Source organism: Hemitrygon akajei, chromosome 1, assembly GCF_048418815.1.
Source record: "Hemitrygon akajei chromosome 1, sHemAka1.3, whole genome shotgun sequence".
In the NCBI taxonomy this organism is placed as follows: domain Eukaryota; kingdom Metazoa; phylum Chordata; class Chondrichthyes; order Myliobatiformes; family Dasyatidae; genus Hemitrygon; species Hemitrygon akajei.
The window spans coordinates 518694-534393 of NC_133124.1; the positions used below are offsets into that span (position 1 = coordinate 518694).

General features: G+C 40.9%; 1 protein-coding gene across 1 annotated transcript in view; it reads right to left on the reverse strand.

Annotated features, from left to right (window-relative positions):
- Positions 1-15700, reverse strand: part of kbtbd2 (kelch repeat and BTB (POZ) domain containing 2) — a 100394-nt gene that overhangs the window by 38350 nt on the left and 46344 nt on the right. Inside the window, exon 2 of the mRNA XM_073070858.1 lies at positions 13317-13780. Within this exon, the coding sequence (XP_072926959.1) occupies positions 13317-13486 (170 nt within the window). The 5' untranslated portion in view covers positions 13487-13780. The remainder of the gene's footprint in view (positions 1-13316; positions 13781-15700) is intronic.

A 15700-nucleotide genomic window follows, 5' to 3' on the forward strand; every position in this document is an offset into this window, starting at 1 on the left:
GGGTTTTCGCGATCCGCGGTTGGTTGAATTCGTGCACGCAGAATCCGCGAATAAGGAGGGCCGACTGTAATACTATATTCTGCCATCATATTTGACATACCAAAATGAACCACCTTACACTTATCTGTGTTGAACTCCATCTGCCACTTCTCAGCCCAGTTTTGCATCCTATCAATGTCTTGCTGTAACTTCTGACAGCCCTCCACACTATCCACAACACCCCCAACCTTTGTGTCATCAGCAAATTTACTGACCTATCCTCCCATCTCCTCATCCAGGTCATTTATAAAAAAAATCACAAAGTGTAGGGGTCCCAGAACAGATCCCTGAGGCACACCACTGGTCTCCAACCTCCATGCAGAATATCACCCATCTACAACCTCGCTTTGCCTTCTGTCAGCAAGCCACTTCTGGATCCACAAAGCAATGTTCCCTTGATCCCATGCCTCCTTACTTTCTCAATAAGCCTTGCATGGGGTACCTTGTCAAATGCCTAAAATATGAAAGCAAACTAGCAAACAATATCAAAGTGAACAGTAAAAGCTTTTTCAAGAATGTAAAGAAAAAGAAATGGGACTGCTAGAAAATGAGGGCAAAGAAATAATAACGGGGGATAAGGAGATGGCAGATGAACTAAATCAGTACGACGAACTAAATGATAACCTAAAGACAGCAAAAAGGAAAAGTTAGCCTGACCTCAGTGGTTGGGAAGACGTTGGAGTCAATTGTTAAGGATGAGGTTATGAAGTACTTGGTGACACAGGACAAGATAGTACAAAGTCAGCATGGTTTCCTTCTTGGCTGTCGAACCTACATGAATTCTTTGAGGAGATAGATAAAGGGGGTTCAGTGGATATTGTATACTTGGACTTTCAGAAGGCCTTTGACAAGGTGCCACACACAAGGCTGCTTACCAAATTAAGAGCCCATGGTATTACAGGAAAGTTACTAATATGGTTAGAGCATTGGCTGATTGGTAGGAGGCAGCAAGTAGGAAAAAAAGGATCTTTGTCTGCTTGGCTGCCAGTAACTACTAGTGTTCCAAAGGGGTCGATGTTAGGACCACTTCTTTTCATGCTGTACATCAATGATTTAGACGATGGACCTGATGGCTTTGTTACCAAGTTTGCAGATGATATGAAGGTTGATGAAGAGGCAGGTAGTGTTGAAGAAACAGGTAGGCTGCAGAAAGACTTAGGCTACGTCCATACTAGACCGGATAATTTTTAAAACGCCAGTTTCTTGTAAAATTGATAGGTGTTCACACCAGGCGTTTTTAAAAATACCTCCGTCCACATTAAAATGGATATTTCGGCGAATCTCCTACCGCGCGTGCGCAGGACACATCTACCGAAAACAGGTGACACGTTTGGTGTCAAATCTCGCCGTGAAAGACTTGGTGCGCGTTTGTTCAGTTACAGACTAGAAAAACTTAAATGACGGACAGCTGTTAGCTCTCAAGCAGGAGGACTTAAAACTAAATAAAAACAAATACTGGAGCGTATGGAGGCAACCGACAGGGAGTTCACGGACAGTATGACCCGGCTGATGACGAATTTTGAAAAACTGACGAGCTCTGTTGCATTAATAAAGCCCCTTATTAAATGTATAAAACATGTCTGCATCAGTGTTATCTTGTATCTCCATACAATGTTACATTAGGCTGTTACACATCTATTGTCACAGAAGCACTTGCATAAATAGGTAAACCACCTTCATACGAGCAAGGACAGAAAACAGGGCAAAGTGAGTATACTTATTTATTCAGTAAGTTATGGGTCAAAGTATTTAGTGAGTACATTTCTAACTCTTCTGGCTTCAGTCTCGTTGCTGTCTGTTCTGAAATTGTTAGGTTGCATTCAAGAAAACAATGAAATGGTGCGCTGCTGTCACCATCTGTTCCGGCACATCACGACAGCATTTTTAGGTTTATAACCATATAACAATCACAGCACGGAAACAGGCCATTCCAGCCCTCCTAGTTACCCTGTCCACACTGCTCCAGCCAAGTGGCGTTTTCAAAATTACACACTCTGGAGAGCATTTCTGAAAATCTCCATTTTCCAGGGACGAAAATGCTGTTTTAGTGTGGATGGAGGGTAAAAACGAAGAGAAAAAGCTTCGGTTATGGATTTATCTGGTGTAGTGTGGACGTAGCCTTAGATTAGCAGAATGGGTAAGAAAGTGGCAGATGAAATACAACATTGGAAAATGCATGGTCAGTTTGGTAGTAGAAATAAATGCACAGACTATTTTCTAAACAGCGAGAAAATCCAAAAATCTGAGATGCAGAGAGAGTTTGGAGCCCTTCTGTAGGTTAACTTGCAGGTTGAGTCTGTGGTGAGGAAGGCAAATAGAATGTTAGCATTCATTTCTAGAATTCTAGAATATAAGAGAGCAGGGATGTGATGTTGAGGCTTTATAAGGCACTGGTGAGGTCCCACCTTGAATACTGTGAACAGTTTTGGATTCCTCATCTAAGAAAAGATGTGCTGTCATTATAGAGGTGTCAGAGAATGATTCCAAGGGTTATCATACGAGGAACGTTTGATAGCTCTGGGTCTGTATCTCACTCAAATTTAGAAGGATAAGGGAGGCATCATTAAAACCCTTCAAATGCCGAAAGGCCTAGATAAAGTAGATGTGGAAAGGATGGTTCCCATGTTGGGGGAGTCTAGGACAAGAGGGCACAGCCTCAGGGTAGAGGGCGCCCATTTAAAACAGACATGCAGAGAAATTTCTTTAGCTAGAGAGTGGTGAATTTGTGGAATATGTTACCACAGGCAGCTGTGGATACCAAGTCGTTGAGTGTATTTAAGGCAGAGATTAACAGGTTCTTGATTGGATAAGGCATCAAAGGTGACGGGGAGAAGGCCATCGAATGGGGTTGAGGAGGGGAAAAAAAGAATCAGTCATGTTTGAATGGTGGAGCAGTCTCCATGGGCCAAATGGTCTAATTCTGTTTCTACATCTTCTGGCCCTTGTAATTCCACTTTTCCCATTGTGGCTTTTATTGTTCAAATAACAAAGAGAAAGTCTGTATTCGGGGTTTAAGATAATCTGTAAAGTTCAATTAAAAGTAATTGTCAGTAAATGCCTGTTTGAAATTTGAGTTCAAATATCTTGAAACAGATGGGCTTGCTGAGTTCCTCCAGCATTTTGTGTGTGTTGCTTGGAATTCCAGCATCTGTAAATTTTCTCTTATTTGTGACTGAATTAACCTTCCATGATCTACCAATCCTAGTCAACAAGTTATAGGTTCTCACAATCTTCACCCTGTGCCATACTGACACAGAAATCTATGTCTTCATACATCCATAGGATTAGGGTTCTATAGGAGAGCGCCCTCTTCTTCGTGTTGGGGAGGAAGCATTAAGAAGAGGGACGCCTCACGTCTTAATAAGCTGGTAAGGAAGGCGGGCTCTGTCGTGGGCAAAGTACTGGAGAGTTTAACATCGGTAGCTGAGCGAAGGGCGCTGAGTAGGCTACGGTCAATTATGGAAAACTCTGAACATCCTCTACATAGCACCATCCAGAGACAGAGAAGCAGTTTCAGCGACAGGTTACTATCGATGCAATGCTCCTCAGACAGGATGAAGAGGTCAATACTCCCCAATGCCATTAGGCTTTACAATTCAACCGCCAGGACTTAAGAACTTTTTAAAAGCTATTATTAATGCTTTTTGAGATAGTGATTTAGATGCATATCATATTTTTTACTGAGTTAAGTATTGTATGTAATTAGTTTTGCTACAACAAGTGTATGGGACATTGGAAAAAAAGTTGAATTTCCCCATGGGGATGAATAAAGTATCTATCTATCTATCTATCTATCTACAAGTCTATCCTGTGCATCAGCGACCAGGACGCCTCTCTCCGACAGGCTGAATGTCTTTTACACCTGGTTTGATACAAAGAGTAAAGTGTGCTTGCCGGACAAATCTGTTGGAATTCTTAAAAGAAATAGCAAATAGGATAGACAAAGGCGCATTGGTTGATGTTGTGTACTTGGATTTTCTGAAGGCCTTTAAAACAAGGTGCCACACAAGGTTGCTTAACAAGCTACAAGCCCATTGTATTATAGGAAAGATTTTAGCATGAATAAAGCCTTGGCTGATTGGCAGGAGGCAAAGAGTGGGAATAAAGGGAGCAATTTCTGGTTGGCTGCTGCTGACCAGTGGTGTTCCACAAGGGTCTGTGTTGGGACCAATTCTTTTTACATTACATGTCAATAATTTGGATGATGGAATTGATGGCTTTGTTGCAAAGTTTGCAGACAATATGAAGATGAGGTGGAGGGGCAGGTAGTTTTGAGAAGTAGAGGGGCTACAGACAAATTAGCAGAATGGGCAAAGAAATGACAGGTAGAATACAGTGTCTAGAAGTGTATTGTCATCCACTTTGAAGAAATTAAAGGTTTGACTATTGTGCTGTATTGTGCTGTAGGTTTTCTATGTTCCTGTCCTTGGTAAATACTGAAGCAAAGTAAATACCTCACTCATATACTCCACATGCAAACTAATGTTCCCCCTCTTTACCCTTCAGCAGCCCTACCCTCTCCCTTGTTATCCTCTTGCTCTTGGTTTATGTATAAAATGCCTTAGATTTCACCTTAATCCTATTTGTCAAGGACTTTTCATTGCTTTCCTAATTCCTTTTCCTTCTTTCTAGCTTCTTTATAATCCTCATGTGCTCCATTTGATCCTAACTTCTGAAGCTTTAAATACTTTTCCCTTTTCTTCTTGACTAAATGCATCACCTCTCTGGACATACAAAGTTCTCTTATCATCCATTCTTCCTTCTACCAGGGACATGCTGTTCCTGAACTCTGTGCAATTGACCTTTAAACACCATTCACATGTCTGATGTGGACTTAAAGCTTGATTTATACTTATGCGTCACATGTACGCTATAGGTACCCTGTACCCTACACCATAGAGTGACGTGCACCTCCCCAAAAAACTCACTCGAGCGTCACGGCGACACAGACCGCAACAACTGTGATTGGTCTGCTTGGTAGCATTGCATTTCAGGTTGCTTCTTTTTTGCCATGTCTGTACATGCGAAATAGATGAACCAAATCGTCAAATCTACCTGTGGCAAAGAAACCCCACTGCCAACTAGTGTTTTGGCGCACACCAATACATGCTCACTATGGCGAAGAGCAACGCAAAAGTGAAAATTAGGGCTACGGCGTAGGCTGTGGTGTAGCCTGCATGCACAAGTATAAATCAGCCTTTAGAGAAAAGGTGTACCCAATTAACACCCTAATACCCTCATAATCTGCCCTATTCCAATTTAAAACTCTCCTATAAAAAGTGCCTACAAAAAGTATTCACCCCCGCTTCAAAGTATTCATGTTTTTCATGTTTTGTTTTACAGTATTGCATTACAGTGGATGTAATTTAGCTTTTTTGACACTGATCAACAAAAAAAGACTTTCATGTTAAAATGAAAACAAATTTCTTCAAATTGGTCTAAGTTATTACAATTGTTAAACAAAATAAATGATTGCATAATTTCTCACCCCCTTCAAGTCAGTATTTAATTGATGCACCTTTGGCAGCAATTACAGCCTTGAGTCTTTGTGGATAGGCCTCTATCAGCTTTGCACATCTGGACACTGCAATTTTTCCCCATTCTTCTTTACAAAACTGTTCAAGCTCTGTCAGATTGTATAGGGATCATGAGTGAACAGTCTTTTTCAGTCCAGCCACAAATTCTCAATTGGATTGCAGTCTGGACTCTGACGTGGCCACTCCAGAACATTAACTTTGTTGTTTTTAACCCATTCCTATGTAGCTTTGGCTTTATGCTTGAGGTCATTATTTTGTTGGAAAACAAATCTTTTCCCAAGGCACAGTTCTCTTGCAGACTGCAACAGGTTTTCCTCCAGGATTTCCCTATATTTTGCTGAATTCAGTTTTATCCTCTCCCTTCTCAAGCCTTCCAGGGCTAGCTGTAGTGAAGTATCCCCACAGCATGATGCAGTCAACACCATGGGGATGGTGCATTTTTGATCATCTGTGGTGTTTGACTTACACCAAACATGGCATTTAGTCTGATGGCCAAAAAGCTCAATTTTGGTTTCATCAGACCATAAAACCTTCTTCCAGGGGATTTCAGAGTCTCCCACATACCTTCTGGTAAACTCTAGCTGGGATTTCAGACAAGTTTATTTCAATAGTGGCTTTCTCTTTGCCACTCTCCCATAAAGCTGTGACTGGTGAAGCAACTGGGCAGCCGTTGTTGTATGCACAGTCTCTCCTATCTCAGCCACTGAAGTTTCTATCTCCTCCAGAGTTGTCATCGGTCTCTTGGTGGCCTCTCTCACAGTCCCCTTCTTGCACGGTCACTCAGTTTTAGAGGATGCCCTGCTCTAAACAGAATTACAGCTGCACCATATTCCTTCCATTTCTTGATGATTGACATAACTGTACCCCTAAGGGATATTAAGTGACTTGGAAGTTTTCTTGTATCCATCTTCTGAGTTGTGCGTTTCAATAACCTTTTTGCAGACTTGTTTGGAGTGTTATATAACCATATAACAATCACAGCACGGAAACAGGCCATTCCGGCCCTCCTAGTCCGTGCCGAACTCTTAATCTCACCTAGTCCCACCTACCCGCACTCAGCCCATAACCCTCCACTCCTTTCCTGTCCATATACCTATCCAATTTTACCTTAAATGACACAACTGAACTGGCCTCTACTACTTCTACAGGAAGCTCAGTCCACACAGCTATCACTCTCTGAGTAAAGAAATACCCCCTCTTGTTTCCCTTAAACTTTTGCCCCCTAACTCTCAAATCATGTCCACTCGTTTGAATCTCCCCTACTCTCAATGGAAACAGCCTATTCACGTCAACTCTATCTATCCCTCTCAACATTTTAAATACCTCGATCAAATCCCCCCTCAACCTTCTACGTACGCTCCAATGAATAGAGACCTAACTTGTTCAACCTTTCTCTGTAACTTAAGTGCTGAAACCCAGGTAACATCCTAGTAAATCGTCTCTGCACTCTCTCTAATTTCTTGATATCTTTCCTATAATTCGGTGACCAGAACTGTACACAATATTCCAAATTTGGCCTTACCAATGCCTTGTACAATTTTAACATTACATCCCAACTTCTGTACTCAATGCTCTGATTTATAAAGGCCAGCGTTCCAAAAAGCCTTCTTCACCACCCTATCTACATGAGACTCCACCTTCAGGGAACTATGCACTGTTATTCCTAGATCTCTCTGTTCCACTGCATTCCTCAATGCCCTACCATTTACCCTGTATGTTCTATTTGGATTATTCCTGCCAAAATGTAGAACCTCACACTTCTCAGCATTAAACTCCATCTGCCAACGTTCAGCCCATTCTTCTAACCGGCATAAATCTCCCTGCAAGCTTTGAAAACCCACCTCATTATCCACAACACCTTCTACCTTAGTATCATCGGCATACTTACTAATCCAATTTACCACCCCATCATCCAGATCATTTATGTATATTACAAACAACATTGGGCCCAAAACAGATCCCTGAGGCACCCCGCTAGTCACCGGCCTCCATCCCGATAAACAATTATCCACCACTACTCTCTGGCATCTCCCATCTAGACACTGTTGAATCCATTTTATTACTCCAGCATTAATACCTAACGACTGAACCTTCTTAACTAACCTTCCATGTGGAACTTTGTCAAAGGCCTTGCTGAAGTCCATATAGACTACATCCACTGCCTTACCCTCATCAACATTCCTCGTAACTTCTTCAAAAAATTCAATAAGGTTTGTCAAACATGACCTTCCATGCACAAATCCATGCTGGCTACTCCTAATCAGATCCTGTCTATCCAGATAATTATAAATACTATCTCTAAGAATACTTTCCATTAATTTACCCACCACTGATGTCAAACTGACAGGTCTATAATTGCCAGGCTTACTTCTAGAACCCTTTTTAAACAATGGAACCACATGAGCAATACGTCAATCCTCCGGCACAATCCCCGTTTCTAATGACATCTGAAAGATCTCCGTCAGAGCTCCTGCTATCTCTGCACAAACTTCCCTCAAGGTCCTGGGGAATATCCTGTCAGGACCCGGATATTTATCCACTTTTAAATTTCTTAAAAACGCCAGTACTTCCACCTCTTTAATTGTCATAGGTTCCATAACTTCCTTACTTGTTTCCCACACCTTACACAATTCAATATCCTTCTCCTTAGTGAATACCGAAGAGAAGAAATCGTTCAAAATCTCTCCCATCTCCCTCAGCTCCACACATAGCTGACCACCCTGATTCTCTAAGGGGCCAATTTTATCCCTCACTATCCTCTTGCTTTTAATATAACTGTAGAAACCTTTTGGATTTACTTCCACCTTATTTGCCAAACCAAACTCGTATCTTCTTTTAGCTTTTCTAATCTCTTTCTTAAGATTCCTTTTACATTCTTTATATTCCTCGAGCAATTCCTTTACTCCATGCTGCCTATATCTATTGTAGACATCCCTCTTTTTCCAAACCAAGTTTCTAATATCCCTTGAAAACCATGGCGCTTTCAAACCTTTAACCTTTCCTTTCAACCTAACAGGAACATAAAGATTCTGTACCCTCATAATTTCACCCTTAAATGACCTCCCTTTCTCTATTACATCCTTCCCATAAAACAACTTGACACAATCCACTCTCTCTAAATCCCTGCGCATCTCCTCAAAGTTAGCCTTTCTCCAATCAAAAATCTCAACTCTAGGTCCAGTCCTGTCCTTCTCCATAATGATATTGAAGCTAATGCTATTGTGATCACTGGACCCCAAGTGCTCCCCAACACATACATCTATCAGCTGACATATCGCATTCCCTAACAGGAGATCCAACACTGCCCCATCTCTAGTCGGTACTTCTATGTATTGTTGCAAAAAACTATCCTGCACACATTTCACAAACTCTAAACCATCCAGCCCTTTTACAGAATGAGCTTCCCAATCTATGTGTGGAAAATTAAAATCTCCCACAATCACCACCTTGTGTTTACTACAAATATCTGCTATCTCCTTACACATTTGCTCTTCCAACTCATGCTCCCCATTAAGTGGCCTATAATACACTCCTAACAGTGTTACTACACCTTTCCCATTCCTCAATTCCACCCAAATAGCCTCCCTAGAGGAGCTCTCTAATCTATCCTTCCAAAGCACCGCCATAAGATTTTCTCGGACAAGCAATGCAACACCTCCTCCTCTGGCCCCTCCTACTCTATCACACCTGAAGCAACTAAATCCTGGAATATTTAGTTGCCAATCACACCCTTCCTGCAACCATGTTTCACTAATAGCTACAACATCATAATTCCAGGTATCAATCCACGCTTTAAGCTCATCCACCTTTCTTACAATGCTCCTAGCATTAAAATAGATACATTTAAGATACTCTGCACCTCCTCCTCTCTTTTCATCCCTAGCAATGCATTCAAATTTATTATCCTTTTCTTTCTTCTCCCCTACATCTTCGGGCTGAGCGCATCCCTTCTCCATCACCTGCCTTTCCTCCCTCACACACTGTCTACTTACTTGCTCTACTGGTGAACTAACCTCCTCTCCCATAGTTTAATTTGATCAATTAATCAAATTGATTTCCGCCCCCCCCCCCCATCTTACTAGTTTAAAGTCTGCCCTGTAGCCCTAGCAAACCTCCCCACTAGGATATTGGTCCCCCCAGGATTCAAGTGTAACCCGTCCTTCTTGAACAGGTCACGCCTGCCCCAGAAGAGGTCCCAATGATCCAGAAACTTGAATCCCTGCCCCCTGCTCCAATCCCCCTGTTCTTTTGTCTTCATTGTGTTTTGCCAAGATACTGACTCAACAGCAGTCAAAACTTCCAGATGCAGGTGTACAATCAATTGAAATATCTTGACCATACACAGGTGATCTCCATTTAACTAATTTATGACTTTTAATACAATTGGCTGCACCAGTGATGATTTGGTATGTCATATTAAAGGGGGTAAATTATTGTGTTTCATATTTGTCATTAATTTCAATGACTTTGTTGAGATCTGTTCTCACTTTGACATGGAAGAGTCTTTTTCCTGTTTGACCAGTGTCAAAAAAGCCAAATTAAATCAATGATTCAAAATAAAACATGAAAACTTACAGAGGGGGTGAATTTCATAGGCACTGTATATGACAAAGACACAACACTGGTTCCTGTGGCACACCATCAGTCACAAGCTTCTAATACAAAAAAAAAACTATTTCTCTGACTCTTACCACCATGCCAATTTTGTATCAGATTCGCTAATAATGTGCTGACTGGCAACTCCTGCGATGCCGCTGGTGTCAAATTGTATCAGCATCTGCCATTCGTTTCATGCTGCAAACTTACCAATCTGGGGTACATGGCAAAGTGAAATCCAAAAGCCAAACTACTTACTTCTTTTCTAAAGTTACATATTATGGGCATAATCATTTCTCCAACAGATATAACCATATAACAATTACAGCACGGAAACAGGACATCTCGGCCCTTCTAGTCCATGCCAAACGCTTACTCTCACCTAGTCCCACTGGCCCGATCTCAGCCCATAACCCTCCATTCCTTTCCTGTCCATATACCTATCCAATTTTACTTTAAATGACAATACCGAACCTGCCCCTACCATTATCTACTGGAAGCTCATTCCACACAGCTACCACTCTCTGAGTAAAGAAATTTCCCCTCGTGTTACTCTTAAACTTTTGCCCCCTAACTCATGTCCTCTTGTTTGAATCTCCCCTACCCTCAATGGAAAAAGCCTATCCACATCAACTCTATCTATCCCCCTCATAATTTTAAATACCTCTATCAAGTCCCCCCTCAACCTTCTACGCTCCAAAGAATAAAGACCTAACTTGTTCAACTTTCCCTGTAACTTAGGTGCTGAAACCCAGGTAACATTCTAGTAAATCTTCTCTGTACTCTCTCTATTTTGTTGACATTTTTCCTATAATTCGGTGACCAGAACTGAACAGAATACTCCAAATTTGGCCTCACCAATGCCTTGTACAATTTTAACATTACATCCCAACTCCTACACTCAGTGCTCTGATTTATAAAGGCCAGCATACCAAAAGCTTTCTTCACCACCCTATCCACATGAGATTCCACCTTCAGGGAACTATGCTCCTTTATTCCTAGAACACTCTGTTCTACTGCATTCTTCAAATCCCTACCATTTACCATGTATGTCCTATTTGGATTATTCCTACCAAAATGTAGCACCTCACATTTAATCAGCATTAAGCTCCATCTGGCATCTTTCAGCCCACTCTTCTAAATGGCCTAAATCTCTCTGCAAGCTTTGAAAACCTACTTCATTATCCACAACGCCACCTACCTTAGTATCATCTGCATACTTACTAATACAATTTACCACCCCATCATCCAGATCATTCATGTAAATGACAAACAACATTGGACCCAGTACAGATCCCTGAGGCACACCACTAGTCACCAGCCTCCAATCTGACAAACAGTTATCCACCACTACTCTCTGGCATCTCCCATCCAGCCACTGTTGAATCCATTTTACTACTTCAATATTAATACTTAACGATTGAACCTTTCTAACTAACCTTCCATGCGGAACCTTGTCAAAGGCCTGACTGAAGTCCATATAGACAACATCCACTGCTTTACCCTCATCAACTTTCCTCGTAACCTCTTTAAAAAATTCAGTAAGATTTGTCAAACATGACCTTCCATGCACAAATCCATGCTGACTGCTCCTAATCAGACCCTGTCTATCAAGATAATTATATATACCATCTCTAAGAATACTTTCCATTTATTTACCCACCACTGACGTCAAACTGACAGGCCTATAACTGCTAGGTTTACTCTTAGAACCTGTTTTAAACAATGGAACCACATGAGCAATACTCCAATCCTCCGGCACCATCCTCGTTTCTAATGACATTTGAAAAATTTCTGTCAGAGCCCCTGCTATTTCTACACTAACTTCCCTCAAGGTCCTAGGGAATATCCTGTCAGGACGCTCAGATTTATCCACTTTTATATTCCTTAAAAGCGCCAGTACTTCCTCCTCTTTAGTCATCATAGTTTCCATAACTTCCCTAATTGTTTCCCTTACCTTACACAATTCAATATCCTTAGTGAATACTGAAGAAAAGAAATTGTTCAAAATCTCCCCCATCTCTTTTGGCTCCAGACATAGCTGTCCACTCTGATTCTCTAAGGGACCAATTTTATCCCTCACTATCCTTTTGCTATTAATATAACAGTAGAAACGCTTCGGATTTATTTTCACCTTACTTGCAAAAGCAACCTCGTATCTTTTCGCTTTTCTAATTTCTTTCTTAAGATTCTTTTTACATTCTTTATATTCCTCGAGCACCTCATTTACTCCGTGCTGCCTATATTGATTGTAGGTATCTCTCTTTTTCCTAACCAATTTTCCAATATCCCTTGAAAACCATGGCTCTCTCAAACTTTTAACCTTTCCTTTCAAACTAACAGGAACATAAAGATCCTGTACCCTCAAAATTTCACCTTTAAATGAACTCCATTTCTCTATTACATCCTTCCCATAAAACAAATTGTCCCAATCCACTCCTTCTAAATCCTATTGCATCTCCTCAAAGTTAGCCTTTCTCCAATCAAAAATCTCATTCTGTGTCCAGTCCTATCCTTTCCCATAATTATACTGAAACTAACGGTATTGTGATCACTGGACCCGAAGTGCTCCCCAACACATACCTCCGTCACCTGACCTATTTCATTCCCTAACAGAAGATCCAACACTGCAACACTGCCCCTTCTCTAGTCGGTAACTCTATGTATTGCTGCAAAAAACTATCCTGCACACATTTTACAAACACCAAACCATCCATCCCTTTTACAGTATGGGCTTCCCAGTCTATGTGTGGAAAATTAAAATCTCCCACAATCACAACCGTGTGCTTACTACAAACATCCGCCATCTCCTTGCAAATTTGCTCCTCCAATTGTCGCTCCCCATTAGGTGGTCTATAATACACCCCTATAAGTGTTACTACACCTTTCCCATTCCTCAATTCTACCCAAACAGCCTCCCTAGACGAGCCCTCTAATCTATCCTGCCAGAGCACTGCTGTAATATTTTCTCTGACAAGCAACGCAACACCTCCCCCTCTTGTCCCTCCAATTCTATCACACCTGAAGCAACGAAATCCAGGATGTCATGAACTATCTTAAATCTCAACATCTTCACCATGCATCATTTCGGCAATGGTTTAATTTAGCCGTACAAGACAGAAAAATAAGAAGATCTCCAATTACCTGAAATAAGAGCTACACGTAGCAAGAACCATCTTATGGCACGAGAACTCAGTGCTCTCTGCAATTAGGACAATGTCGGTCAACAATTGCTGATCATAGAAGCATTTCAGCTGCTCCAACAAAGATACAGCATATTCGCTATTGATGAGCTGCTCTTCCTTAATGGACATGATTGCATTTCATTAAAGTCCTCCAGCTACTTGCAATACAACTTGAAAAAGTGATTCTTGTCGCAATAACCAATGAGCAGTGATTTTCAATATTACTTTAAAGCTGTACACTAACAGAACAGTAGAATTTTCCAGATTTTGAAACAGCACTGAGTCATGTTATACAATCACAAATTTTGTATTCCAGATGACGAGCTGTAGCATTTCCATTGGGGCAAATTGCATCACATGAAGAAATCTGAGGTAGTGTAAATTGAGTACACAAATAATCCAGGTGTTAAACAGTATCAGTGCCTAAAATAAAAAAGAAACAACATTAGAAAGTTATATAACCCATTATACAACATGGTCATTGTGATCAAACAGAATCACTTCCTTATCCTAACTTATATAGAATACTTGCACCTGAATATTTAAAGAACATGCTTGAATTTGGACTAGTTTATAACTACAAAGCACTAATCTACCAGTGGCAATGTAAAGCAAGCAGAGCTACTGCTTCAACCCAACAACCCAGTTCCTAATCTGACCTCAAGTACTGTTCGGAATTTGCACATTCTTCATATGATCACACATATCACACATAGGTTAATTAGACACCGTAAATTTTCCCAATTATGTAGGTGAGTGGTGGAATCTGGAAAGTGAGTTAACGGGTTGTGTGCAGAGAATAAAAACAGGATTAGAACAGAAATAGTGTAAATGGGGGCTTAATGGAACAGAGCAGACTTGGTGGAAATGAAGAGCTAACTTGCATTTTAACTGAACACAAAATCAGTTAAGTCAGGAGTTCCAAACCCTTTTTATGCCATGGAGACATACCTTATCCAAGGAGTCTGTGGACCCCAGATTGGGAACCCCTGACTTAAAAGGATGGAAAGTTACTTCAACTGCAGTCAGCTATTCATTAGGGACATGATCTCCAATATTGAAGATATAAAATAAGTACATTCCATACAAGGCACTGAACTATTTTGCAGTGACTGGGACTCCTCTCATAGGGAATGCAAGGCAACACACTCAGCTGTAATAAAATTTCTTTTGTCTTAATCTTCAAATCACACCCAGGATAGGGCATATAATACCACAAAAGGTAGAGGATTGGGAAACTTAAAAACCAACTGAAAGCAACTAAAAAAGTCATTAAGGGAAAAAAATGGCATATTAGATAGATAGATAGATAGATAGATACTTTATTCATCCCCATGGGGAAATTCAACTTTTTTCCAATGTCCCATACACTTGTTGTAGCAAAAACTAATTACATACAATACTTAACTCAGTAAAAAATATGATATGCATCAAATTACTATCTCAAAAAGCTGGCCAATAATATTAAAGAGGATACAAAAGTTTCTAAAGATACATAAAGTATAAAAGATAAGTGAGAGTGGATACTAGATCACTGGAAAACGCAGCTGGAGAGGAAGTAATGGGGGAAAATACCATAAGACATTGCAGTAGAATTCACCCCTTTGTGTTTGTTCCATCTTTCCATCATGGCTGATCCCGGATCCTACTCAACCCCATACACCTGCCCTCTTGCCATATACTTTGATGCCCCGACCGATCAGGAAGCTATCAACTTCTGCTTTAAATATTCCCACAGACTTGTTACCTACCCCTCTACCCATCTTTATATTATCCACAAACTTTGCCACAAAGCCATCAAATCCATTAGCCAAGTCATTGACAAACAATGTGAAAGGTAGTGATCCCAATACTGACCCCTGAGGAACACCACTCGTGTGAGGGCCCTTTTGTTCCCACTCACTGCCCTGCCTGTCAACCACGCCACTATCTTTCCTGTAACGCCACAGGATTTTATCTTGTTAAACAGCCTCATGTGTGGCACCTTATCACATGCCTTCTGAAAATCCAAGAAAATGACATCTACTGCCTCTCCTTTATCCAACCTGCTTGTTACTTCCTTGGTGAACTCTAACAGATTCGTCAGTCAAGATTTCCTGTTACAGAAACCAAGTACCCCGAAACCCTATCCTTAATAATGGACTCCCAACACTTTCCTAACCATTGAGATTAGGCTAACTGGCCTATAATTTCCTTTCTTTTCTCTTCCTCCCTTCTTAAAGAGTGGAGTGACATTCGCAATCCTTTTATAAAATATTTAATCCATTTATTTCTTCTACCGAAGTGCATGATCATACATTTCCCAACAGTGTATTCCATCTGCCATTTCTTTGCCCCTTCTCC